The following is a 27909-nucleotide window of genomic DNA, read 5'->3' as shown; positions in this document are numbered from 1 at the left end:
GCAGCTCGCCAGCAGTGTGCCCGGCTGGGAAAGCCTCAGTCGATTTTTACCATCGCTGCCCGCCTGTTGTGTGCTGTGTGTGCGTGTGCATACAACCTACTGGGTTGTGTTCGCGTTTTTGGACGTTTCTTGTGCCACCGGAGAGAAGAAGGAAAAAAGGAAAAACCCTCGCGAGTAACAACGGCTGACTTTGTTTTCGCGTTCGCCCGACAGCCGACAGACACACAATCAAAAACGGTCCAGCGTGCCAAACGGGATCGCAACGACGCGCTCAACTGACCACAACTGAAGCAACAGCAGCAGCAGGACGCAGCCACGAGGCTGCAGAGCGGGTGTGGCAGCTTGCAAGTGCCAACACAGGCTGGCGGAAAGTGTATTGTTTTGTGTGTGTGTGCGTGTTTGGGTTAGTGTTTTGTGCCCTGTTTTTTTCAACTTACAAAGTCTTTGAACTTGTCGAGCAAAAAAAAACTAAACAAAAAAAAAAGCAGTCAGCAAGATTTTAGTGTCAGTGGGCGCCTAAATGTATGCAGTGCACTGCCAAAGCTGCTCGAACGGTTTAAAAATGATGACAGTTAGTTTAGCATTTGCTGATAAACGCTACTGAGTGGATTGCTGAGTCTTGTAGCCACCAAAAAAAAAAAAACGAAGAAAAAGAACTTCAAGTGAGTGTGACTGTGTGTGTGTGTCAGTGTTTGTGTGTGTAAATGTGCATCTGAGGAACGGTTGTGAACTATGGTAATGATGCAATCGCCAGTGTCTGATTGCGGGCAACCGGAAAGCCCATCGCTCTCGCAGCCCAACTCGCCGCCCGCCTCGACCGAGCCGGCGTCCCACTCGCCCAAGACAGTTGCCCTGCTGAAGGGTGGTGGTGGTGGTGCCGGGGCCACCACGAGCACCACGCCGACCAGCAGCTCCCAGGAAGCGTCCGAGCCGGGGGAGCTGCTTGTGCGCGGCGGCGGCGGCACCTTTCTCGATCTGCGCGCCAACAGCAGCCACAGCAACAGCAGCAACAGCACCGACAGCGAACCGCTCGACGGGGAGCAGGAGGCGGCGGACGGCGGGTGCGACACGTTCGCCGACCAGCCGGGGGCCGACCCGCGGCAGGGCGCCTACTCGCCCGCGGACACGCAGCACACTCAGCCGCCACCGTCCACCGGCCCGGACCGGTCGGTCAAGTTCTCGATCGAGCGGCTGAAGCACCTGGCGGACGGGCACGGGCTGGCGGTGCGGCACCATCACCCGCTGCACCATCACCAGTCGGCGGCCGAGCAGCTGGTGCTGGCGGCCGGCGGCCACTTCCCACCGCCCGGGTCGGCCCATCCGCCGGTCGGCCCGGGCGTGTCTGTGATACCGTCCGGCGCCGTGCTGCCCCCGCTGCATCCCGCCGTCCTGCACCCGGTGCATCCGGCGCACCCGGCCCACCATACGCCGGTGGCGGCCGGTGTGGCACCGCTGCAGCCGTCCTCGTGCTTTCCGCACGCGTCCGCGACGGCGGCGGCACCGCCCCATCCCCATCAACACAGCCACGGCCATCAACGTCACCATCAGGCGGCGATCGCGGCAGCGACGGCGGCGGCGGCGGCGGCTGCTGCTGCGGCTGCGGCGGCTGCCGTCGCTTCCGGCTCCAACCATCCGGCGCAACCTCACCAACAGCACCAGCAGGCGTCTCCGCACGATCCCACTGCGAGCCCGCCCGGTCAGCCGCCGCCGCCGCCGGTCCTGCACCCCGGCGGCCACCCGTTCGCTATCAAATATCCGGCGGGCAGCGCGTCGCCCACCGATCTCGAGATCGAGCGGTTCAAGATAGCGCGCACCGCGATCAACAGTACGGCCGCGTTTGCGGCGGCCGCCGCTGCCAAGGAGCTGTCCGACATCGGGTTCAGGATACAGCTGCAGGACGGTGCCGGCCAGCACCACGGCGGGTACGCGCGCAGCGACACCAGCGAGGAGCTGATCGTGGACGGCAACGAGGAAAGCTCGCAGGACGGCATCTCGGTAAGTGTGGCTGGTGCAGCGGATGTGACCAACGATGGACAGATGGTAACTAGCCGCCTAAGGAGCTGTTGTGGCTGTAGAAAGACACCATTTCCGAAACTATGAGGTCCTCCAATTCTTGCAAAAAATAGATTACAACATCTGAGGCGTTATTCGCACCGGTTGTAGTTACATGCGTCCTTGTAGTGATTCACCTTTACAGCTCTATCTTTTCTTTCGAGTTCTTGATGCACACGCACCTTAATTCCAATAACATATAACACTGACTAATACCTAATGACGGAACTCTTTTCCTGTTTTTTCAATTCTGAAGATCTTCTCCTGCTTTTTGGGTAATGTTCCCCGTAAATTCACGCGTGACTGAACTCTAAAATTCAGAGTCTCTGAGGAATTCAATATCTGTCACAGGAGGCCTTCACGATTCTAGTTAGTTTTTTGTATGGAGTTTGACAGTTGGAGGCTGAAATCAAGTAAACACTCCATACAAAACCACACACAAAACTAGCCTGCAATTTTCAGTCTAGATTATTCTAACCACAAAGCTAGAATTAGATTCAAGTACCTGCTCGAAAACACGGTGTTGTTTACATTTATCCCAAGGTGCATTAAAGAGATCAGGTGGTGGAATCTGGAATCAAAGTGTATGTAGTCCAGGTGGTATCATAGCATTTTTCTTATAACCAATTTTGAACATCACTTTTTGACAGAACGAGTGAAAATTTTTGCTCCGACGAGCTTTCTGGAGGCTTGACGAATACTCAAAACACTCTTAAAATCTTCATTCAGAAGCAGAAGCGATAAAAATCAGCCTTCTATATTCATACACCTTGAGATAAGCCCACCTGTATATTATAATGACAGGCTGAAATTTCAGCCTGCGAACTTAAAACGGAAAGGGCCCCACAGTTTGAATATAGATATCGATGTAAACTCCTATAGCGACAGAACTTCTAGGTTAATTTCATCAGAGTAGCATCGTTTCACACCAGGGCATATGCAAGACAGGATCACTGCCACAGTTTCAAGAAGATAATCATTTGCAAACGTGTAAATAAGCTCCAGACTTTCAATGGATAGGTTTGCTTTGAGGTTTTCTTTTTTGTTAATGTTTATTTAGTGATGCAGGGTAAGATATATTTTAATGAGAGACCCATTAGTAACTAACTTCATTTCAGGTGCATTGCACGGATTTGGCTACATTTAACACATTTTGAGCGCACTAGTCAAAGGATCTGAGCTAGAACTTCCGTGTTGTACGAATGTAGTGCTTTGACAGTGTGATAACAAGTGAGACTGTTGTGCTTAAATGTGGTGACGTTCCAAACCCAACCAGTACAGTGGTTCACCCAAGTGCATTCAAAACAGTGGCGAAGTCTGTGTCTTACTTCCTAGATTATGGCGTGAGATAATGATATCCAATTGGGAAGAAATCCAGAAATCCTTATAGGACAAAATAATACTGTTTTAGAGCCACGAGATCTTAGCTTCCGTCTATTGCCATCAATGTGTCGGGATGTTTGGCAGTTTGTATTTCTCTTATTTGCCTTGAGTTTTAACACAGTATTTCCAGGGCCTAGTGATATTCTGCTGAATGACATCAGGCATGAGTCAGTTTGTTTCTACTGTAAAGTTTCCAAGAAGTTTTCTTTACGTTTAAAATGTCTTGTCTTGTCCGTTTTACGTCATCCTCTTTGGCGCGTCAACCTGTCTACTTACCTCGAGCTCTGTCTGGAAAGCTGACGTTGAAAGCATTAGCATCATCCATGAAGCTGGACGGCTCGTAGCAGAAGAGTTGTTTGTTTGTGAGAAATTTTGTTGGAGGACGAAATGGATCCTCAAACTTGATGAGTGTCGCCATTCCACATAATCCAACACGCACGTACATCAACATCCTCATTGGGGCATTTTTCTTTCTCTTTCTCTCTCTCTCTCTGTCTGTTCCGGCTCCAGGGCTGCCCGGTGGACCTGACGCGCTCCATGGACAACGGTGGCGACACGAAGCCGCACGCAATCCGGGACACCGACAAGGAGGCCGCCTCGAAACGGTTGGCCTTCTCGGTGGAGAACATTCTCGACCCGAACAAGTTCAACGGCAAGCAGCACTGTGCGTCCGGTGGTGGTGGTGGCGGTGCCGTCACACCCATCAGCGGCGGCATCTTCGGCCCCAAGCTGAACGGGACCAAGCTGGGCGGGCCCGCGCTCAACGGTGCCGCCGGTGGCAACTACGCCACCAACAACAACAACTGTACGGTTAACAACAACAACAATAACAACAACAACAACAACAGCATCAACCACAACAACAACGCCAAGTTCTGGAGCCAGAGCGGTGGGCTCGAGCGGGACGACAAGCTGGACGACGATCACAGCGATTCGCGCTCCGGTAAGTGCTGCAGTGGGACTGGGGGGGGGGGGGGGGAGGAAATGGGGGGATGGGAGGGTTGGTGTTGTTGTTTTTTGTTTGTTTGTCTTGTCCACGCCATGTGCTGTGCGCCGGAAGAGCAAAAACATATCATGTCGCATTAGGGGCGCGTACAAGTGTCAGTACATCGGGCCGGTGTGTTGGCCGCAGTGTATCAACAAACAGGAAAGCCAGTGTGTGTGTGTGTGTGTGTGTGTTAGAAGGAGTAAGGCAAACGCTACTAAGCTCCAATGCCCAGCTTGTTGCAATCGGTCAAAATTAAAACCAACCTTTAAATAAACAAATTACTACCAACGGCGCCTAAATCTATGCAATGCGTGTTACAAAATTAGCTTTTTATGGCACTTGAAGCGATTGATTCGTCTATTCAACGACGGACGACTGCCGTCTTGGTCACGACAGCGAAAAAAAAAGCTGGTGAAAAACAAGTGTCCCTTTCCATGTCTTGACCGGCACCGTCCGATCCGACCGACAGCATCTTGTTAAGCCTGGCCCGTACGAACCGGGGCCGGGCGTCGAGCTGGATGAAGCCAACTATTAGCTAATCGAAGCTAACATTTCCACTCTCTCCCAGCCCGCCTCTGTTTACACCGCTCCCATGATGAGTGCCAAAAATGTGTCCAAAAAGCCAACAACTGTCTAAAAGGGGCTTAGCTGCGCCGGTACATCTGTTGGACACTGGTCACTGTGGAACGAAAGCAGCAACCAACGAAAAAAAAAAAAAAAAAAAACAACAGCCCACTCAAAATGTCCGGCAACCTGAAGGGCTGAACGCAGATCGAATGGTTTCCTGAGCCGCGCATTACACGACTTCTACAAATAGATTCCACCGATGCCGTGCCATGCCATGGATGCAGTTCCCAATGCCCGCTGGATGCAATACGCAATTCGTCGGCCATTCTTGCCAAGAGTGCGGCGCGATAAACGTGTACCGTATGCAACAAAACGCACAATAGCAACAAAAAAAACTCCCCAAATCCTTGCATCAAAATCTTTTGCAAACTGCAATGGTGCACACGGGTCCACGCATCCGAGCCGAGCCATGTCGTATGGGTGCAGTTAGAATGGGCTTAGCCTGACGACGCGAAGGGAAGGGGGGGGAGGGAGGGGCAAGAAAAAACTCTCCATCCCGGTTGGTTTGGAAAACAAATCACGACCACATCACGGATGGGAGTGGCAAGAACCGACCAGAAGGTAGCTGCATAGCATTCAGGCAACTGCAACCGAAGCTAACGATATCGGCTGCTTGCTTTTTCTCTTTTTTCTTTATCTCTCTTTCACTGCTCCTTTTTCCTGCAATTCAAATTGGAATTGGCCAAAGAAAAACAAATCACACCGGTGCCTAACCTTTGGGCGCAAAGCCGAAGGTAGATCGCACTTAAACAAATAGCCGTTGCATTGTTGTTTGCCGACATGCAGGCGCTATCAGGCGCCGTGCACTGCTCGGCTGCATGCAACTTTTCTAGCTGACTTCCTTTTTTTTTTTTGTATCGCGCTTTTATCAGCTCGTCGCGATCCTTCTTACTGCACACTCCACGCCTTGGCGCAGTATCGTCGCTCGATTAAGTGACACATGCACAAGCACACACACACACACAAACGCAAACGCACTGCCAACCAGTAAAGCTCGTGAAACGTCCCCCTCGCTTGCTGGAAACCCAGACGTGACCGGGGAGCCGATTGTTTTCCTTTGCAAATCGAAAAACCGGATCACACTCGGCCACTATCGCCAATTTCCAATTTGCGATGCCTCCCCGCTGTGGTGGTGGTTGAGGGTGAGCGGGGGAGGGCTGGAGATAGAAGTATTTTTCCCACTTTTTATTTTTGCGCTCTCTCTCTCTCTCTCTTTTTTTTTGGCATTCCTTCGCTCGGCACTGATCTGGGCGGATTTCTGGCTCGGTCATTCTGTCTGGCCGTTAGCTGATATTTGGCGGTATCGCTGCAAGCGTTCTGGTTGCATTGTGCAGCTTTATTTTTTAGCTTGTTTTTTGCATTGCTGCTGCATGGAAAATCGATACGCACGGTACACTTTTTTTGCAACTGAGACGCTGCTGCTGTCCGATAAGCGATCCATTTAGGGGTCGTCAGCAAAATCGTTTGCGGGACATTTTGCTTTTTTATTTGGTGTACCCGTACATTTGAGTTTGTTGTCTGGTGGTTTAAAAACGATCAATAGTATCATTTTTCCAACGTGTAATAATATTGAAATATTATAACAAAGCTGGTTAAAAAACCAATACACCAAAAATCAGAGTTTTTTCAAACGGAAGGCATACATTTAGGCGCATCAGTATGTAATGCTTGTTGCTGGTTTATGCTTTGACTGTACTGAGTCGATACATGTTGACTGTAGGATCAATTGTTGTACAGCCTCGCCTTAACGTATGCAAAAAGGATGTAGATGTGCGTACTGCTGGTGATGTCTAGCGATGTCAACAATAAAAACCAATAAACAACCATTTTCTTTTTCCTAGCCAACAAGCTGAAATTGTATGCTTTCAGTGGAACAATAATTCAACATCCGGGTTGTATTGATTTAAACAATAGAATTTCGCCATTTTCGATTTCACCATTCGTATACACATACAGACGCACAAAGCATTTTAAAATCTTTTTTTTTTGTCTTTAGGCCTAGCAGCGATGTATTTATTTTATTATTATTTTTATTCGGTTTGAAATGAGTTCAAGTATTTTCAGAAAGTTTTGAAATATCAATCCAAACACATTTTAACCTTTCTTGGCGTAATATGTATGGTTCATCGATTAAAAAAAATCAATCAATCATCGAGCATACGACGATTCTGCGTTTGTTTACAAATTTAATAGGCTGAAATAAGTTAGGCTGAAAATTTGAGGCTAATTTTGCATTTTGAACGTAGTGTTGACAATATTTCAACCGCCAACTGTCAAACTCCATAAAAAAAAAAAGATTTCATAGATTTCAACTACAATCAACTTGAAAGTGCACTTTCGTAATCACATAGCATACATCTAGGCGCACCTGAGTGTTTTTTTTTACTTAACTTACAACGTTTAGGTATTCAAATCATGCAATAATGATGTCAAGTGCCTTAAGCATTGAGTTTGTTTTCCCAATGAAAAGGGCATACCGAGACGCCGAGTAGATTGAGTGATATTTTTGTAGTGCGATTTTCTTGAAAATATGCTCAATTAAAATATTTACATCTACAACAACTCAAGCTTTTTGTATTGTGTTGTGTTGTAGAGCTTTGCCAATATCATTTGATCGTAGAATTTGAACAGTATTATGCAAAACATTATTTGAAACATAAACAAAAACAAAACTTCAGCACGAAGATACAAAAAATGGTGTAGTAAGAACATACATTTAGGCGCATTTTATTGTACTTTCATTGTGACATTCGGACTTCAAACTTTGTTGTTACACTCGATTACAATGGCCAGACAAACAAGACATCTTATGAAGGCAGTTTCCAATTACAGTGCTAGTATTGTGCAGTAGTTAGTTGCTTGCTAGTAGAGGCGCGAAACGCCTGAATGTATGTAAAACATAAAAAAACACATTATTTAATTACCAGAGCTGATATTTCGAAAAACGATTCACAACGCTTTTTGCTGCAATTAATCGACATCTTTTGTGCGACAAATAGCATACATACAGGGAGCACAAGTGTATCGCTTGATTTGTAATGAAACACGCGAAGACTGTTAAACCGTGTCTACTACCACATTTACTATGAAATAATGGTAGCGAAATCCATGTTTTACAGCAATAAAGAAAGCAAACCCCTCTCGAAAAGTGAGTAAAGGCTACACAACACACACACACACACACACACACACACACACACACACACACACACACACACACACAGAAAACCATCATTACCACCCACAGCTGCAACCAGCGCGAACGGTCACCGCTTTGCCGACCGAGTTTGCAATCGATTAGCGTGCAAATCGTGGCTAATTATAATTACCGTACACTGGCTGCACGCCCATGCACGCGTGGTTTTGATTTGTGCCGCACTCTTACACACCAATACACACACACACACGGTTGCATCGGCACCGGTTGTGTAAAATGGTGGTAAATGTTCTCCATTTTTCGCTGCAGGTTAAGTTATGGAATGACTTTTTGGTGCATGTACACGCGTAGCTTGTGTATCTGTGTGTGTGTGTGTGTGATATACGTAGGACCGTCCACCGGGTACGGGTCACTGTACTGGGCGTTTGCTTTCATAGTAGGCCAGCAGTTGGCGGCAACGGGTACGGGGCGAACGCGAACTATTTATAAATAAAATATTGATCAATATTTAGTGGGCCTAATTAGTGCCGGTTTTAATTATAATTGTCCCACCCTATTAAAATCTCACCCACCGCACACACACACACACCCACAGAGAGAGAGAAGGTGTTAAATGAACACACCAGTACAGTCACTAGCCGCCGACGGGTGAAGCTGTTTGGAAGCTGTAACGTAATGTCGACCATTGGACCCGCCACTATATACGTGTATGTGTGGGGATTGTCTCATTCTATCGGTTCGAAACATTGCCGCCACACAGGTGCTGTGATTACAAATTAAAAATCACGCACACATTGCGAAACGCACCAGTAAGCTGCCGAAGGGGTGACTAACGAACTGTTTCGGCACTTCGACCCGGGCGTATAAAGTAGCGCAAAGGCGGGCTTGGTTCTGTGAAGGTGTAAAATGGCTTACTAACCCTCATCTCTCTCTCACACACTCACATACACTCGGCGCAAGGATTTTCAGTGTGTGTGGAGTGTGCGGAGTAGTAGATTGCATTGAAAAGGGCTCACACGACACACTACATTGACACCTCCCACAGCCCACTGGTACACGCACACAGCAAACGTGCAGAAGAAATCACAGCCCTTTCCTTTCTACCATCACACACACACACACACACACCTACATGAATGGAAATCCTAGTAAATCCTACGCGTGTTGTTTCGTTGGCGCCAAGCCCAAAACTTTACAACCCACGCGCGGACAGGGCTGCGGCTAACCGAACTTACTTAAAGCCTTCCACCCTTCTGTTAGAGGCTTTCGAGGCGTGGGAGGCAGAAGTTTTTTTGCTATACCATCTTTCAAACTCTTTCGATGCGGTGCGAAAAACAGGGGGGGGGGGGGGCGCAAAGGAGATGTGTGTTTTGCAGTTTGCTCCGGTCGCGACGATTTCCGATCGGCAGCCATCTCCTGCCGACCAGCCGGCCCCGACGCGGACTTCCGGGCTTCGGTTTGACGGTTCACGGTGTCATTAATTTAATTACACGGCCGAGTGGCGGCTCCGGAGTAAGCATGGCAGGGATAACGAGTTTCCGCTCCAATGGCTCGCTTGGCGCGGCAAACCGCAACCCGAAAGGGTTTTTTTGCCTGCAGCAGAGCGGTGGCTTGAAGAGGATGAAGGGGGCACGCCGGTTTGGAATTTTAATTTGCCACCGCGTTTGCCGAAGATGGTCTTTGCTTGCTAGTCAGGATTATTGTGTATTAGTGTGGTTAACCGAAATTGGAATGGCGGCGGATGGGGGAGCAGGAGCGCGTTTTGGGGGGATTAGCGCGTAGACAACGGTGCGAACAAGGGCTGCTTAAGGGCTGCTTAAACGGGGAACGCGCGTGGAATGCTTGTGCACAATCCGAAAAGGGGTTTTTAATGGACCATTGTCACGTCGTCGTTAATTATTTCATCATTTACCACCGCCGCCCATTGCGCGATCGTTTCGAAGATGGTGTGACAAACCGTGCTTTGGGATGTTGTACTTTGGGGTGGGAATGCTTTGACCTGACAGCAGCGGCAGCAGGTATCAGGCCAATCGATTCGAGCAAAGTTTGATCGACTTTTTCCAAACCTTGCAGCTGTCAAACACGCAACCGATGTGTAAACAATCTTATTTTATGTGGCAAAGTTGTCTATGCTTGTTTTTAATATCGTCAATTTTTGAGAGACAGGATTATCCTGAAAGTCGTTCAACATCATTGTGTGACCGTGATGAATCAAATGACGCAAAATTCGGAGCAAAACGAAACACACATTGAAAAGCGCAATCTTTGAACAAGTAACGCCTCATAACGCTTTAAATTTGTTGAATAAAATAATGTTGAACTGCTTTGGAACGTTGATCTGAACTGTAAGCAAACATTGGATGACCAATTGTGGAATTCAGAGCATTTCGAGAATTCGTCACTTGACATAATTGTCTCCTGGATTGAAACCATTTTTGACGTTTGAAAGAATTATAAAATTCGAGCAGAAGGGAATTTATGTTGCATTTGACAATTGACGTGTCTAATCAGTACAATTTGTCCAAATAACTGTCAAATTTAGAAACTATAGGTACTAGAGGTACCGTGTATCTTGGGGACTACCTGTAATACAGAGATCGAATCATCCCGAACATTTGATAAAAAAAGAACCGTGGGAAAGTGTTGACAGTTGAATGAAACAGTTTAAAACGTTCCTCTGAATACATTTTCGATCATGTTTAAAACGTTTTTTTTTTGTTCATTTATTCTTTTTTAAAAAAATACGAATATCGAGAAAAGATAGAAATTATAACGAGCGCAGAAAATTGGGACCCAAAATTAGGACGGAACCATGTGCACCTCAAGAGGGTGAAATAACGAAGGATTGTGGTCGTTTTTAAGTGATGAAGTACTTACAAAACTGCTCCATATTGCGTTCATGAGATGGAAATGTATATGTTGTGCAGAAAAATACCAATTGGCCCTGAAAAGGGGTTGTTAGCGTGCAAGCATGTTTCGATATAGCTGTCAAAAACTACATTTGAAAATGGTAGCCGACCTCTGTATCAAATAGACTTTGGCCTAATCTGCTTAATGCTCAAGAATCGGATATCTTCCATATTACCGAACGTTTATATTACAAATGCTCGTTTCTTGCATGTTAATTTAGGCGTATGAAATTTCTTTTTAATTTATTTTTATTTGATTTTGTTCGTTTTTTTATGTTTGACACCGATGGAACCGAAATATTGACATAAAATTGCTGACTTGAATGACTTGCAAAACTAAATCTACGACCTTGTGAGCAGGCTTTCGTCAGTTATCCGGAATTTTCGCCTTGGTGGATGAAGGCATGTTTTTAAGATCTACCTTCGATTTTAATAAATTCCTCCCCAGTTTTCGGGACAAAGTTGTTGGAGTAGAGCTTCGGTATCATGTTGGTTCAGAAATTCTCGAAGGGACACAGCTGGGAGAAGGTTCGCGTACTAGGGTGTCATATCGAAATTCGTCTAAAATGATCGCTTTAAGTGTTGGCGTCATTGCTTGCCGCTGTGAGGCCAGTGGACGCGATTTCTGCTTCCTGATATGTTTGTACAAGATTCCCAGGTACTATTTATCTGTTCGGCTAGTTACATCGACCTTCCCAGCCAAGCGAACGCAGCATTGTAGCCACTTTTAGGGCTATATCTTCCTTCGTAGCTTCTTACCGGTCAGGGTCGTCAGGCATTCGAAACTTGGCTTTCTTTCGATGCTATGATTGTTGTCTAACAGTACCAAGATGTTGTAGATGCGGGAAGAAGCTTATACGACGTCCAGAAACTACCGCACACTGTCCGTTTTAGACGCTATGGGGTGCCATTCTTTGATCGCGCACGCTCCTGAACCAAGTTGCTTCACTGGTTTTTGGCCATCAAGGTTAAAGTTTGACTGATATAGGTGTCAAATTTTGTCTGCTGACTCATGCAATACTATTATTAAAAGCGCAATGAACGTTTTGTTAGTGCGGGTTAAGATAAGTTCACAAAAAAATCGATAATATTTGTCCATGGACGCATTATGTTTAAATACAAACGTTCTTTACTTATGGTTGAAATGCCGTATATAAATGCAGCTTACTACTGTTTACCGTCTAATGCAGCTGAACACTGTCAGGCCCGAAAGCGGAGTAAGTGAGCAGTTGACGTTAATCAAAATTATTCGTATTGTGATAGAAGGTTGACAGCAGAAGATGCTATGACATTGTTTGGGTCTTCAAGCGTTACCCATAAATTATGTTCCGTTTAGATGTGGTTTCAGATATCAGATCATTTTCCATAAAATCCTTTCCTTCGAGGTAGAAATGATCTTGAGTGAGTATCAAACACATCAGGAAGGTAAAAATCTAAAATGAAAGTTTACTAATGGCACAAACCATTAGCACATCGAGCTTCTACTCGAACTACGTTTCTCATCAACAATATTGGAAAACTCAAACAAAAACTAGGAATGTGTGGTTCAAAATATGAGGTCACACAATTGTTATCCTACACAGCTCCCAGGTGCGGCGACACTCTGCAGTTCAGGTTCCACGCGCTCCCAGAAGCGTGGCCGCATTGCAGCAGCTCCCACCGATAGCCGGCTCAATCAATTACAGCGTGGAGCGTGCAGGATTTTGTTCGGAAAAAGCGCTTTTTGTATGTTGTGTCACCGCAGCAGCAGCAGCAGCAGCAACGATTTACAGCACCCTAGCAAGGGCGTGCTGATGCGATAATGCACCACCAACTCTTCATTTTGGATCCTTCGGGAGATCCGGGTGTAGCATGCGCAATTTGTACATTGATTACGAATAAATATTAAACCCCCTCGCCGGGCGAGGAGTCGGTGCCTAGGTTTGCAGCGGTGCATCGTAATCGTAACGGTGCAACTGGGACCCGGACAGTTCCCCCATTGGAGCAGTTGCTAGGCAGTGGGGAGTTGGCATTCGCCTGGCACCGGTTCCTCAAAATACTCAACAAAGCGTTTAAGCTGCTTCATTGGCCCGGTGCTGCTCGCTCGGACGACCATTACCACATTGTGCCATTGGATTGGACCCCCAACCTCCCCCCCCTCCCCCCATCCCCTTCAGCCCAAAAGCACCAACCGCAAACCACACCAGGAACCAGGGATCGTCCAAGGGTCGCCCGTGTACCGACGCATTATCCGGGCATCGGCTCCATAATAGATGATATCGTACCAGAACACCGGTGCACGACAAAACCTGCCGGATTAGATTATGGTCAGAATACAATGTTTGAGCGCATGCAATGTGTGTGTGTGTGTGTGTATATGTGTTGCCATAATTAAAGGACTTAGTACGCACAGGTTGGGTAAAAACTGTGTGCACAAACAGGGCGCATCGGGAGCCTCTCGCCGGCGAAGATCCTGGAGCACAGATTAAGTCCTGCATTTCTTATCCACGCAAAAAGGGGCCGTTGTCCATTGTCACAGCAGGCGAACTGCTCCCATTATGCTGTGGGTTATTTAATTATTTACTGTTTGCAGCCCATCGCCCGGGGCTCCGGGGCGGGCCGCGTTGTCGGATAAACAATCGCAACCAGTGCGAAGGTTTTCAGGTTTGGAGGCTGACAGAAAGCCGGCAGTACTGCACAGCTCCTGGAGCACCGGGTCAACCTAGGTCTCAGAATCAATAGCCCAGGCCCAGACGCAAATTGCTCCACAAAGAATGCCGGATACGGGTCCTGGGTCCATGCAACAGCTCCACGATCTGTGCTGACGATGATGATTTGTTTCTCACAACCGGACAGCGCACGCCGGAACTGATAATGGAGCTGTGCACTGCCACTATCGCACCGATCTCGTCGTCCTCGCCGTCGGCCGCAATCAAAAGGATCCAATTAAACGTACCGACTGGCCCGAGGTCTGGTGATTATCTGGTTGCTCGGCGAACTCCATTTGCAAAACGCCCTCCCGAATGGCAGATCCAGAGATCCGGGCGTGCCTGGTGCGGACAGATAAACTTCCAGAACCCGGTTCGTTCTTATGCTAAACTGGGGCGGGCATTCAAATTTTCCACCCAACAAAACCCCTCCCCAAACACGCTTCTTGGGGATCGACCGCCAACGCCCCATTTGGATCGATTTCCTGGAGCGGCACGGTTGCCGGTAAAACTTTGCCCATTGTTCGGCCCAAGTCCAAAGTGGCCGGTTTGGTCAGCGTTTGCTGGATGAATGCCGCCCAAACGCCCGCGTAACTTATGTCCGTCGGACGAGCGCTATCGATTAACCAACCAAGCCACCCTCAGCACGGCCACCATTTTGTAGCCTCCAAACCAACCGTGCACTATCCGACACTTAATCAGCCAGCGCCATCTAGCAGTCGGTACGGGGCCGGCCGTTATCGCCGCGGCCACGCTACTCCTTCCACTCTCGTAATCATAATAATAACGCCGGCAGCTCTCCCTATCCCTCTGCTAAAACTCCATTTCGAGCAGCGTGTGTAGCACCCCAGCCAGCCAATTGGGGTTGTCCGATTGCGGCGGGGGCGACACATTCACCGACGCCATGTTGATGGTGATGATGATGATGATGGGACGCTTAATTTTAATACTCGCCCTCGCCCCCAATCGCCCCGGGCACCCTCCAGCGGCGGCCGCACAGCCGCAAAATGTTGGTAATTTTATGACGGTTTAGTAGAGTGCGCTAATTAATCGAAATTTTATAATTACCTGACTTCGCATCCACCACCACCCAGGGGGTCGGGTGGTGGATGGAGGGGGGTGTAAAGTTTTCCTTCTCTGCTTTTTTGGCGGGCAGGGACCGACCACCGTTCGGCAAACGTTTATGGACGGTTTTATTCGAGGTGCAGGGAATGAGAGTGAATAATTAGGGAGAGTGTGTGTGTGTGTGTGTGTGTGTGTGTAGAACGGGCGAGAAAAACACACAACCATGACGGGCAGACATTTGCAGTGTTCGGTGTCGTTATGAAACCAGTCTACTATAACGCCTCCTGCTACTGCTGGGAGCGTTTCTTGAGTGGGGCAGACCAAACAAAAAATGGCCCAATTTAAACGCTTCACTATTTTTAACAGAAAGTGTATCTAATTTAAACACACACACACGCCTGGAGGTCTGCAATGGGGCGGTTTCGTTGTAATTTACAACGGATATTTGTCGGTAATTTTCCCAACTAACTTATTCATAACCATCGGCATTCGATATGCCAGCTCCACCTTTAGGTATGCGCCGCAAGGTATGCAATGTGGAAGGTTTTAAAATCCTAGTAAAACATTCACGTTACATTACCGGACGAAACGTAATTTATTGCAAAACACACAAATTCGCCCAAAAGAATATGAGGGAAAAATGCTTTTGAAATGCTTTTCCTTGTAATGATTTAGACATGTGCAAAGAAAAATGCGTCACTTCTTTTTTTTTCTTCGACCTGTTAAGGTTATGTTATTATTCAACAGTTGTGCAGTGCAAACATTTTTATAAAAACAGCGAAAGTAAATTTTACACCTCACGTAAACCGGCTAAAATTATGCGAATGGGGTTTATGATGATTTGTACCAAGATTTTAAGATTTTCAAGATCGTCGAGAATTTATTTGAAAATAATACAGGGTTTCCCACGATTTATTGGTCAGTTTCCATGATTTTTTGGTGCGTTCCCACGATTTTTTTAGCGTATCCCATAGATTTTTGGTTCGTTCCCATAATTTATTGGTATTTTCCGATTGGATATCAATACAATTGGACCAAAAAATTCTAGGAAACGACCAAAAAATCGTGAGAGCGCACCAAAAAAATATGGGAACCCACCAAAAATTGATGGGAACCAACCAATAAATCATGGGAAACCCTGTAATTCAAAGCAAAGATTTAAAAACTATGCAAACCTGATTTTTTTTAAAAATAATTTGAAGCTAAATGTAATATAAAGTATAAATATAAAGTATATAAGTAAAAAGTATCTGGCTCTCTTTAAAAAGTAGAACATGCACTGAAATTGCATACCTTCAGGCGCTAAGCCGACGGGAAATGTTTTTTCTCTTCTTGGCAACTGAAACTGTTTTTTTCAAAATTCCAAAGACATAATATAATTTTATGATAATGCAGGATGAAATGTTTAGCCTCATTAGTATATTACATCAAATAAAAACTTTCCCCGAAATACACGAAAATCCGTTCAGGAGACATTCGCGTAAGTTGAGTATCACATTTTTGCGGCCAAACTATTGTTGATAAATAGCGCTTAATATGCGCTTAATTACGTATTTCATTCAGTTAGTGTAGAAAATACTGTTAAAATTGTCATTTTAGCAATTTGAAACTTCTAGAACAAATGCAATTTATTTGGCAGTTGAAAATGTTTGGAGAAAGATGTACTGGTTTGACATCTAAAGTGCCAAAATAAAAAAAAAAATCTCGTACCTTGAATTAACGTAACGCGAGAATGCCAGTTCCAATGAGCATATATGAAGTGTGTATTACAACAACAACTTACCTATCTCTCTCATTGAGCTCCAGAAGATGTAATTGGGCGGGTTTTGGGCATGTTTTCAAAAGTAATTGTCATTTTTAAAAGTACAAGTGAAGATAAAAATATTTTTTTCTTATAATTTTGCTAAAAGTATTGACATTCAACGGTTTTTAATGCAAACTATTGAAATTCTATCCATTCTAACCCCAAACAGAGGTACCCATTTTTACTTCTACCCATAATTGTGCTACATCCATTGATCAATATACTCGCTGTGTACTACTTAACCTACTGTAAAGTCAAACTATTACAAACGAGCGTGTTAGCGTCACCTTCGATAAGTGCTCCAAAGTGTAACTAACACTTTCGCACGCAGTGCAGTGCAGTGACCGTTCGGATAGCGTCTGTGTGTGTATCTCTCACTCTCTCCGCTAGGTGGATGTGACCCCGGTTTTGACCTAAGCGTGCGGTCATTATCTGTCGCGGTGCCGCAGTTCAATTAAAGAGTTAATTGCGCGATAGTGTGTCTTTGTGTGTGTGTGTGTGTGTGTGTGTGTGTGTGTGTGTGTGCTTTTTTGTGTGCTCTGGTGCGCCCGCTCTGTACCACGCTCTGTGCGCCCGCTAAGCAGCTCAACAAAGGCCCGGGTCATTAGCACCCGTATCGGTCGAGTGGCGCGTGTGACGATACGGTTTCAGCAACTTTAGCGGCCAAACAGCCCGACGGCAAAGCGGGCCGAGGCTGTCAGCGCAAGTGCTTGGGTGCTTTTGTTTACCGCAGGACATCGATGTCGCTGTCGAAGGACCAAAGCGCTCATTTATGACACGTTGGGTAGTTGTTATTAGAATTAGTTTTTTTTTTTTGTTTGCCGTCTGCCACTGAGTGTTATCGAGTGTGATGTGCTCTTGTGCAGTGAGCAGTTGTTTGCAGCCTGTAGTAAGCAAGTGCGTCGCTTGATCGGAACTATTTGGTTTGACTTCGATCCCGGGGGTTTTTTTTTGTCAGCAATGGTGGCGCACGTACCTACGTAATCCTACCGAAGCTATAATTGTAAATTGGAAAATAAATACTTCTGCCCTGCTGTCGTCCGGCGTATTTGTCTCGCAAGCGTTCGTACACAGTTGTCCCGGGAAAAAAATACATCGATCAAAGCGAAACGCTCTAGCCCCTTTACTACCAGTAATCTCTGTGTGCGATAAAACGGCGAATTGAAATGCAATTAAAGGGAATGGTCCAACGGATGTACGTGTGCGTGTGTGTTGCAGCGAAGCAAGCTACAACTGTTTATCAAAACCCTGTCAACCCTTGGCAGCACGCGCAGTAGCGTGCCGTGCCGACAGTCCCCGAAGGGAATTGCCGGTCCCGCGGCAGGACGAAACATGTGGCGACCGCACGGAACATGTGTAGCAGCGGCAGAGTCACCAACCCTCGCTCGACGACACGCCGGTAATCTTGAACTAATTGATGGCAACTGCTATTCAATTACCCGCGCTGCAAACGAACGACCGAGCAGGACACACACACACACATACACACACACACAAAACGACCGACAGTTGACAGCGATAATAAGAGTTGTGCAGTGTAGTGATAGCCACCTGTCCCGTTCTGCGATGACCAGCGTGTTCGAGTCGCAACCATCTCACGCACACACCTCGCTCCAAGAGCGTAACGCCCCCAAAATGGAGCAAAACAAAATCAATTCTCTCCGGAAGCGGAGACGCAACAAAAGACACTTCAACCAACAAACCAATCGGGAATGGCAGAAAAAAAAGCACCACCAAACTGCCTGCTCCTGGGATGGGTAAAATTAATTCAATTCGATTCCAATAAACCCCCGGGGCGTGCGGTTTGAGCCGAACGAGCCGTAACACCGGGGTTTTTATGTGTGTGTATCTGGGCCGGTAATTGATTGAGGTGCGGATTGCTACTCAACGCATCTCTCTTCGGCGTCCCTGTCGCAATCTTTTTTTTTTTTTGTTTAGTTCTTTACCTCCTCTCCCCCTTGATTACCTTCCTGTGTGGGCAGTGTGTGGCAAGGCAAGAAGACGTAACAAGCCGTGATTTTCGGGCCGGATGACCATTTATCTTGGCCCCTGTAGGCCGGTGTACAGATCTGTCCCCAAACGGACTGAGAGTTGCTCTTTTCCTTTTTTTCCGATTGCCCCATCGTTATCCTAATCCTGCCATCCACACACACACACACACACCATGCCGTCATCGCGATAATTGGTCCTTAGTAGTCTTGGTTGCGCATTTCTTGCATTTTTTTTTTCGTTTGCCTGCTTGCTTGCTTGCCAGCCGACTTGCGGGAGCGATTGCCTAGACGACCTCGGGCCTCGGGAGCAGACGACGAACCTGCACGGCAAACCCAATTAATTGGATCAAATATTACTAAAAATCACTCACAAACGGACGGGCACGGCTCTAATGGATCGTTTTGTTTGGTATCGTTCGGTAGTGACACTGCCATTGCCCTGGTTGCTGGTGCGAATCCCATTATGTTGTTGCTTTGATTTTGCTGTGCGTGTTTTTTTTTTTGTTTGGCTGTCTACTTTAACAAAACGAGAAGGATATTTGTGCGAACCGGAAACTGTCGGGCCGTTTAGGTGTTTCCATTTTTTTGTTGTTGCGGAATAGACATACACACTCAATGACGAACCCCGCAAAACATCCACCTTTTGTTTGGGCATGTGTGTGTGTGTGTGTGTGTTTGTATGGGAAGCAACCAGAAGTGACATACGTGTCCGGGGCGGGATGGTGCGCGGCGCTACCCTTAGCGGCAGCACGGAAAAGAGATTTTATGCAAATTGATTTCCGATTTAACGGTTCGGTGGAATTTACTTTTGCGTGCCCGGGCCCTGGCAATGGTTCCGTGATTTTGCGTCTGATTAGTATTTCAATTCCCGCCTGTCTCTGCTTCATCCTCTTCTTCATCCTTCTGGTGTCACTGCATGTGTGTGTGTGTGTGTGTTTGCGCAAAACCCAAATTGGGGGAGGTGAGAGTGAAATTAATTACTTCTTCAGCCAAGCATTCGATTCCTATTTGTGCTGTGTCTCCGTTTTTCCCTCTCTTTCTCTCTCTCTCTCTCTCTCTCTCTCTCTCTCTCTCTCTCTCTCTTTCTTTCTTTCTCTCTGTCGCTCTATTTATCTCCTGAGCTGAGATTTGTAGACCGACAAGGATTCCCAAAATCCCAACGCAATGGGTGTCCCTGAAACAGACCTACCACAGTGCCAAAACAGGGGCAGATCCATAAATAGCGTCACGCAAAGCATGTGATTGTTTGACTGCGGGAAATTGCGCTTCTCTCTATTGCGTGGCAGCTTTGCTTATCTCTTGTGTCGCCACCATCTGTTCGTGCTCCTGGGTGCATTGGAAATTCGGGGTTTTGAATAAAATGTAGAACATTGTCCTTGCATCCTAGTGAAAGCCATCACAAGCGAACTACTGTCGAGAGTAGATATTCATCCAATGTTGAACCGGTTTTGATTAAAATTACAGACAGTTTCCAACTACGAACATCCAGTATGTTTTTTTATTGATTTGCTCCACATCTAGGAGCCTCCCGGTCATGTCGAGAATGATTGCCATGATGTACTAGAGTCAATTGAAAATATGTCCCGACAATTAGAAATATGTCCGATACGTCCAAACCGACTTAAAAGTAATTTCGTAGATCATTCCTACAAATCTGGATCAGATGCATTTGAGTACATCGGAATTCAACGTAGAATTAGATATCAACGTGAAAATAACGGCTTTTCATCATATTGTGCGGCAATTTTTAGAAAAATACTTGTTTAATTCTGTCCAGCATAAAAACATTAATAACACAGTGATAATAATAAAAAAAAATATTTGAAGATAGATGTGACCAATACCTTGATGGCCGGTCGAGAAACGTGAGCAGGACAACATCATTCAGAATTGGGTTTTCGGTCCTTATAAAAAGTTAAAAACCTAAAAACGTTTAGTGTATATGTGAGTGTGAAGGTTATCAACAAAATTTTGAAGCTGTCCGGAATTCTTAGCTGTCAAAACGTCCGTAATTTGAACCATAAACTCGGAACACTGTACGTAATACGAATCAAAATATCGTTGAAATTTTAGGAGTTTTGCTGTGTTTCGAGTATTTTTTCCTTAACCTCAGAAGTTTTGCTTAGTAAGTTATGCAAAGGTTTGACCAATTGCATTTGAGTTTGAAATGGACACGTAATTTATGGACGTTCTCCTAAACGAAAGGGTAGTTAACGCCTCTCTGTAATACGATTCCCGGTCGTCCGTGATATTACATCACCCAGGAACCATCTGATCGGAAGGTGATACATTCGGGGTGGACAAAAAAAGAAAAAAAGACATCACATTGGAGGTTGCGGGCGGTTCGAACGCGAAAACTAACCTCTGCACTAATCTGTTAAGAGATAAAAATAAAAGGTTTGTCCGGAACCGGCTGCTCCCGGATGCAGCAAAACTGTTCTCACCGTGTGCTGCGATCTACATTTACGCAACATTGCCCCGCAGCAGCTTGACAGCTTGATCCGCGGGGTTTTGGCGCGAGCTGCTGCCGAAACTTTCCAGACTGTGTCCACGGGCAACTACAACTGCTTCACCTCTCCTTCCGGCTTGCGACGTCGTGAAACTGATCCCACCGAACGGAACGGAACCGGCCTATCAGCAAACTTACCGTCAACACTACGCATCTACGCATAAACGTAACAACAAACACCCTTTTCCGCTCCAGGTGCCGGAAGAGTTTTAATTGCCATTTAAAACACACAGCCTGACTGACACAGCGTGTCGTTGGAAAAACTTTTGTCTTGCGCGCGTTTCCTTCGCTCCCGCTATGTTTGTCACCACCGCCAGCTCGTCATTTGGGCGCACTTTCCCGGGGGCGCGTAAGGCGAGCCGAGGCGAGCACGGGGCCGGAAGTGCGCGCTCGATAAGCCGCAGAACGGCATGCGGTGCCGGGAATTGATATGTTTACTGAGCTAATAAATTGTTACGACCGGAAGGTGGCGGGCTGGAATCTACAGCCATGTTTTGTTGGCGGAAAAGTTGGCCAGAAAACAAAGCCCCCACAAGGAGCAGGGCGGGCGGGGAAGGGTTTTTACCGAGCGCGACGCATCCCTTCACTCACACTTAGGTTTTCCGCACGCTCGATGAGTTCATAAAATAATTGCCATAAATTATAACGCCATCTTGAGGCTCTCGCTCGCTCAAACGCGCTCGCATCAACCTACTCAATTACCTACTCAATTACCCGCTCCTGAGGCGGAGCGAGCTTGGGTTTGCTTGGGTGCGGCAAGCGCGGGGCGCAACAAAGAAGACTATTTTTGACACACGTGAGCTGCACGCCGGCTGTTTACGAGCTGCTTATAAGGGGGGGTTGGGGGTGATACTTCCGGCGGCGACAACAAGCAGAGTTAATTAACGAGCTGTGATAGTGATTTGCGCTCCGGTAATAAACCATCATCATTTGCTTTCTCTCTTTCCTTCTCTTTCTCTCTCTCTCTCTCTCTCTCTCTCTCTCTCTGCCATACTTTTTTCGCACCACAGTGAAGGACGTGAACGATATCGACCAGGATGACATGGGCGACGACACGATGGGCAGCGACATGGACGACCACGCGAGCGAAACCGACTCGAAGAAGGACGGCTCGAACAATCGGAGCGGCGACGGCAAGTCCCAGGGCAACAGCTCCAAGCCGAGACGGTAAGTGGTCCGAATCGGGGGGTCCAACGGTGCGAACCGCACGATCGATGACATGCGACGCTCTATTCTTGGAATTTCCGCCAGGGCCAGGACGGCGTTCACCTACGAGCAGCTGGTGTCGCTGGAGAACAAGTTCAAAACGACGCGCTACCTGTCCGTCTGCGAGCGGCTCAACTTGGCGCTCAGCCTAAGCCTCACCGAAACGCAGGTTGGTGCCTTCAATTTCTGCTTCTAACCAGTCAAACGAACGCAGATCTGGTGCTCTGTCAATCGAACGAACTCCATTCCATTCTTCCCACCTCCCACGCACAGGTAAAGATCTGGTTCCAGAACCGCCGGACCAAGTGGAAAAAGCAAAACCCGGGCATGGACGTCAACAGCCCGACGGTGCCGCCGCCCAACAGTGGCGGCTCGTTCGGGCCCGGCTCGTACGCCAGCAGCCTGCTCTACCCGCACGCCATGCCCTACCCGCCGTACGGGCCGTACTTCCACCCGCTCGGTGGCCACCATCTCGGCCACTCGCACTCGTAATCGCCACTGCGTGCAGTTTTCCTTTCTCGGTTGTGCAATAAGCGTGAGTAGTGATCGTCTTCGCGAGCGATGATTAGGTAAAGGGTGAAAAAGAAAAGCAACACAGAACCATTTCATTTAGGAGTATTAACGGAGAGCGAAAGAGAGATGTAGAGAGAGAGAGAGTGAGTGAGCGGGGAAAGTAAGCGAAACAACAACAAAAACATAACAAAACAAATCAAAATTTTTAGCACGTAAGATCGTACACTCGTAATCGGTGAAGCGTTCAACTGCAAGGAGAGCAAAAAAAAACACACACACACATACAAAATTCCCGTTTTTTTCGTTTTCCAAACCCATTCTTCCATACTCCCCGTTAATCATAGACTTTTGGGGAGGGAGAGCGAACGCACGGAGACCCACAGGCGCGCCCCAACGTGATCCAGCGTGGTGCGCATCCGTGCTGGCGCTCTAGCAGTAGTGTATCACAGTCTTCGGCTTAGGTTTGTAAACGAAACTTTAGTAAATACAACAAAAACAAAAACGGAAAAAGGCAACGATGGATGCTGTAGCCACTGCAGGTGGCGATTCCCCCGATGCCGCCCGACACACCATACGCATGTACAGAGGTTAGGTTTAAGGCTTCCCGAAAGCAGATTCGTTGGCGACTACAACGCGTGAAGAAGAAGAAAAAAAGCGAGCTGTTTTGTTTTTAAAATATATATATAATACTTTACATAAGTGAATTGTACATTTCATCTGTAAAAAAAAACAACCCCAGCCACAACATGTCTATCGTGTCCTTAGCGCAATAGCAAAGAGCCCAAACATGAGAAGGAGAGAGAAGAGAGAGAGAAAGGGATAGAGAAAATCGTGCATACGGTGATTGAGAGTGAGAGGGGCGGGAGATAACAACAGAAAATAATGAACTATAAAACAAACAAAAAACAACTTACAATACTTATGCGAAATCGGAACGATTGAGTCTTTGTTTTATTCTGCAATGCGTAGAAAGAAATGGGATTGTGTTTGCACTGGTAAGTATACCGCTCTACGTTCACGCAGGTTGATTATTCTCGCATCTTATAGGTTAATAGCTTCTCCAGGGATCAAGGTGTCATCCAACTACTTCTTCTTCTTCATTGGCACTACAACCGTTGTCGGTCAAGGCCTGCCTGTACCCACTAGTGAAGTGAGCTAGGCTTTCAGTGACTTACAGGGTTTTCGAGGATTATATAGACATGTTCAGCGAGTTGTAGATTCGTTCAGGCATATAATAGACTCTTTCAGCGAGATATAGAATTGTTCGGATGTAGGTGTAGACATGTTCGGTTATACTGTAGAGCTGTCACTTTCGTACCCCTTGGACTGCAAGTTGGATCATTCTCATCAGAAGGTAAACAAACGGTTTTCGAAAAAATATGCTTTTTTCAACTAATTTATGTATTAAACAGCTTGGAGAATGATTATTAGCTACATTTAGGACTTTTAAGAATGAAAAATTGAACCCTGCGGCACAGTGTGTAAACAAAACAAATGACAGCTCTACAGAATCGCTGAACATGTCTACACCTACATCCGAACAATTCTATATCTCGCTGAAAGAGTCTATTATATGCCTGAACGAATCTACAACTCGCTGAACATGTCTATATAATCCTCGAAAACCCTGTATTGTTACCATAGCAGGATAGTCAGTCCTACGTATGGGGGCACGGTACATCCGGGGCATGAACCCATGACGGGCATGTTGTTAAGTCGTACAAGTTGACGACTGTACCACCACACCGGCTTAAAGTCATCCAACAGGATGTAGATTTATCAATATTTGATTACTCTTCTTTGGCTCATAAATCTTATAGGATTCATGGATATTAAGTTTTGAATCCTTGGAGATGCTTTGGTAGAGTTTGCCACATCATCTGATATCGTTTGAGTAAGTCTTCTTGAATATCTGCACCGTTAAACGTTCACGCGCTAAACCTATGAGAAAAAATCTTATGATCCAACTATCATATTTCAATCAAATTCCCAAAATGCTCTAGGATACTTAGGATCTTCACAAAACACACTAGAATCCTTGAAGAAACTTTAATTTTCGACGGATGTTTGAAGTCTCATGAATCTTGCTTCAATTCTTGAAGAATCATGATAGACTTACTTGCTATATAAAATATAGTTGACATCAGTTCTTGAATCTCTGCGTTAGGTTGTAATAGAATAAAGCCAACTTATTCCACCAGAAGTCAAGATGTCAACTCTGTAATTCTGTGACGAGATCCGGAGAGCTAATACTCTCCAAATAATCATCCAGAATCTCCAAATTCCACGCATTCTTCCTTTCGATTCAAATATCTTGCAAATGCTATCCGCTCTTCACAAACCTCCGAATATCCAAGATGCACCATAAAGATACGATTCATAACATGCGAACAGCTCGTTATCAAAGATTGCCAACCTCGGTGCGGGAATGACTCGGCACTTCTACCTATGGACGCGATTAAAACTTTAAAACCCCCACCGTTGCCGATATGTTGCGAGGATACGTGTACGAATCCCATTAGCGCATGTAATGAGTCTTAAACGAAGCACATTACGCCGGGAAAGGACACGTTTGAATTGCCGCTTTCCCTTGTAGGACGCCCCTCGCGCGGTACCAAATTCCCAAGCGAGGCGAAAGCGGCAAGGGACAGACAAAACCATTGTTGACACCTATGGCAAACGGCACTCGGCGAACACAACTTTGACAACCTGCACCGTCCCCTTTTCGTGCCACCAATCATAACAACAATAGCGATAAATACGCACAAGCACATTCATTCTCGCGGAACTTTTTCCTCCATTATTTACGAATGATCGTTCCATCTGTCGGACGGACGGCGAACCCCCTTTCGGGTACAGGCGGCTTGGGTTTTCCACCCGTTGGTCGGAGCGCTCGGTCGTTCCGGCAGACGGAAGCAATAATCCGTCCGGGACGGTGAGCGAGACTGCTGCCAATAAAGGGGATAGGCAAACTTCCCGAACCACGGAAAACCGCCACTATCAGCAGGGTAACATAGCGAGCATACTCCAAGTACAGCGCTGAAAAATGTACAATTAAACGAAATTAGGGTTTTGCCGGGATAATAGTGGAAAGAAAAGGACTGAGCTGTACAGCAAATACAAAAAAACAGCAGCCAAGCACCTCGGAAAGTTATTTATTGTACTGTTTCTTTTGTGTGTGTGTGTGTGTGCGAGTAAAGAAAAAAAGAAACTTAAAACTCCCAGCGCGAGCGCTTGCAGCTCTCCTGGGAGGATCATTAATTTTGACTGTCGCCTTTAATTGTCGCCGAATCTCAGCCGCGCTGGGCTGCTGCTCCTGCTCGCGTGCTAGTTGACAGCTTCGTAGCCCCTTTTGCTCTCTTTGCCTGTTGGCCGTAATCGTTTACGGCTGCATCGCGCCCCTCTGCTTTGCTGTTTTCAAGTGGCCTGAGCGAGATTAGCGAGCTCCCTGCGGGCGAGCATTCGTCCACTTATCCGGCATTGAGATGGTGAGCGCTGCGCCAGCGGCCTTTGTTTGTTTGGTTTCTTCTTCTTCTTCAATTACTGTTTGCAGGCAAAAAACAAAAAACAAAAGGTAAACAAAGCGGAGCCGCTCACGACGCGACGCGACAGTCTCAGTGACAGCTGTCAAACTCGCGCATAGGACGCCGTAGTAGACGCGGTGTAGATTCAAATGCCCGTTTTAGTGATCGTGCGAAAATGAACCGGGAATGTTTTGATGAAGCTTTACGAAATAAACAACAGAATAATGTGCTTGGAGATACAGAGGTAATCATATTTAGAATTGAGTGTGATTTTAGTACAAATAGTTAAATGTAGCTATTAAAAAATTGTAAACTATAATAATAGAAAAACAACTTCAAATGAATTTAATCTTCCAAACGTTAAAACGCTGTCATGTGTCATTTTTTATGATTTTGTTTTAGTGCGGTGGCTACCTCCACTAATAAAAAGGAACATCCCCCTTCGATTTGGCAATGTATCAGCAATTTGAACCTACGACTAGATTTATGTCCCGTGTTGCGTTACGCGCCTAGTGGCGCCGTACAGACGACGGATCATCATCTGATGATGATGGTCCGAACCGAAAAGAAAAAAAAAACCCCGATACCGATTGCTGCACCAGATTATTAATCGTCTTGGTCGTCTCTCGGGAAAGGAGGAGGGTGTGGAAAAAGGGGCAAATAAAATGGACACAATTTGCCTGCGACCGAGCGACAATGGTGTGGCGGTGGCGGCGATATGACGCGTTTGCTCATTACCGCTGCACGTATCATTTTCTAATGAGCCTCCGTCTCTCACCTCGTCCTCCTAAACCAGCCGTTTGTTACCGGATGGCCTACACACACACACACAAACACACACACACACACACACACACACAGCTCTCGGGGGAAATCGAGTTCGTCGGTCGCTTTGGGATTGTCACTGATGGGTTTTTGGGTGAGTTTTTTGGGTTTTGCTTGCTTCGTTTTGCGCTACTGGTGTGTGTTCCCCTCGCATGCACATATTTATGCTATTATCGAGTTAATAGGGAAGGCACTTGCGCGATTTCATTGCCCTTCCCATCCCTCCACACACACACACACACGGTTGCTGGGCCTCATGTTCGTCACTTTGCTATGGTTATTATTTTGGGCCGTGGCGGTGGTGGTTCGTGCGGGCCAGGGCAAACTGCTCATATTTTTGTCACCCGTTGCCGAGGGGACCGCGGCCCGTTTGTCTGCGTAACTGTCTTGGCGACGATTAATCTCCTCACACACACACACACACACACACACACACAACAGATCATAGATTTGTTCGACCGGGACGAGGAACACCTACCGAGGGTCGTTGCGTTTTGGTCTTTTGGCCCCGCTTGGAGTGAGTTTGTCAAACATGTTTGGGATCATTATTTTTTAACTCACTGCACGAAACAGCAGGAGGGTTGCCGTTTACCGGGCGTTGTTGCTCTTGCCGTGGTCGTTTGCAGTGGTAGAGCACTACCATTTCTCCCTGCCAGGTATAGCACGCTG

At 46.6% G+C, this 27909-nt stretch overlaps 1 protein-coding gene across 1 annotated transcript; it reads left to right on the top strand.

Moving 5' to 3' along the window:
• Positions 1-23826, top strand: LOC1271755 (homeobox protein slou). Its single transcript, XM_061651586.1, has 5 exons — positions 1-1995; positions 3946-4378; positions 22183-22339; positions 22424-22547; positions 22652-23826. Exons 1-5 carry the CDS (start codon positions 733-735, stop codon positions 22868-22870), a joined length of 2196 nt encoding a protein of 731 aa, XP_061507570.1. The 5' UTR covers positions 1-732; the 3' UTR covers positions 22871-23826.
• Positions 23827-27909: the final 4083 nt, after the last annotated feature.

The sequence above is a fragment of the Anopheles gambiae genome, chromosome X (genome assembly GCF_943734735.2).
Source record: "Anopheles gambiae chromosome X, idAnoGambNW_F1_1, whole genome shotgun sequence".
Taxonomy (NCBI): Eukaryota; Metazoa; Arthropoda; class Insecta; order Diptera; family Culicidae; genus Anopheles; species Anopheles gambiae.
This window is presented reverse-complemented; position numbering and strand designations above follow the sequence as displayed.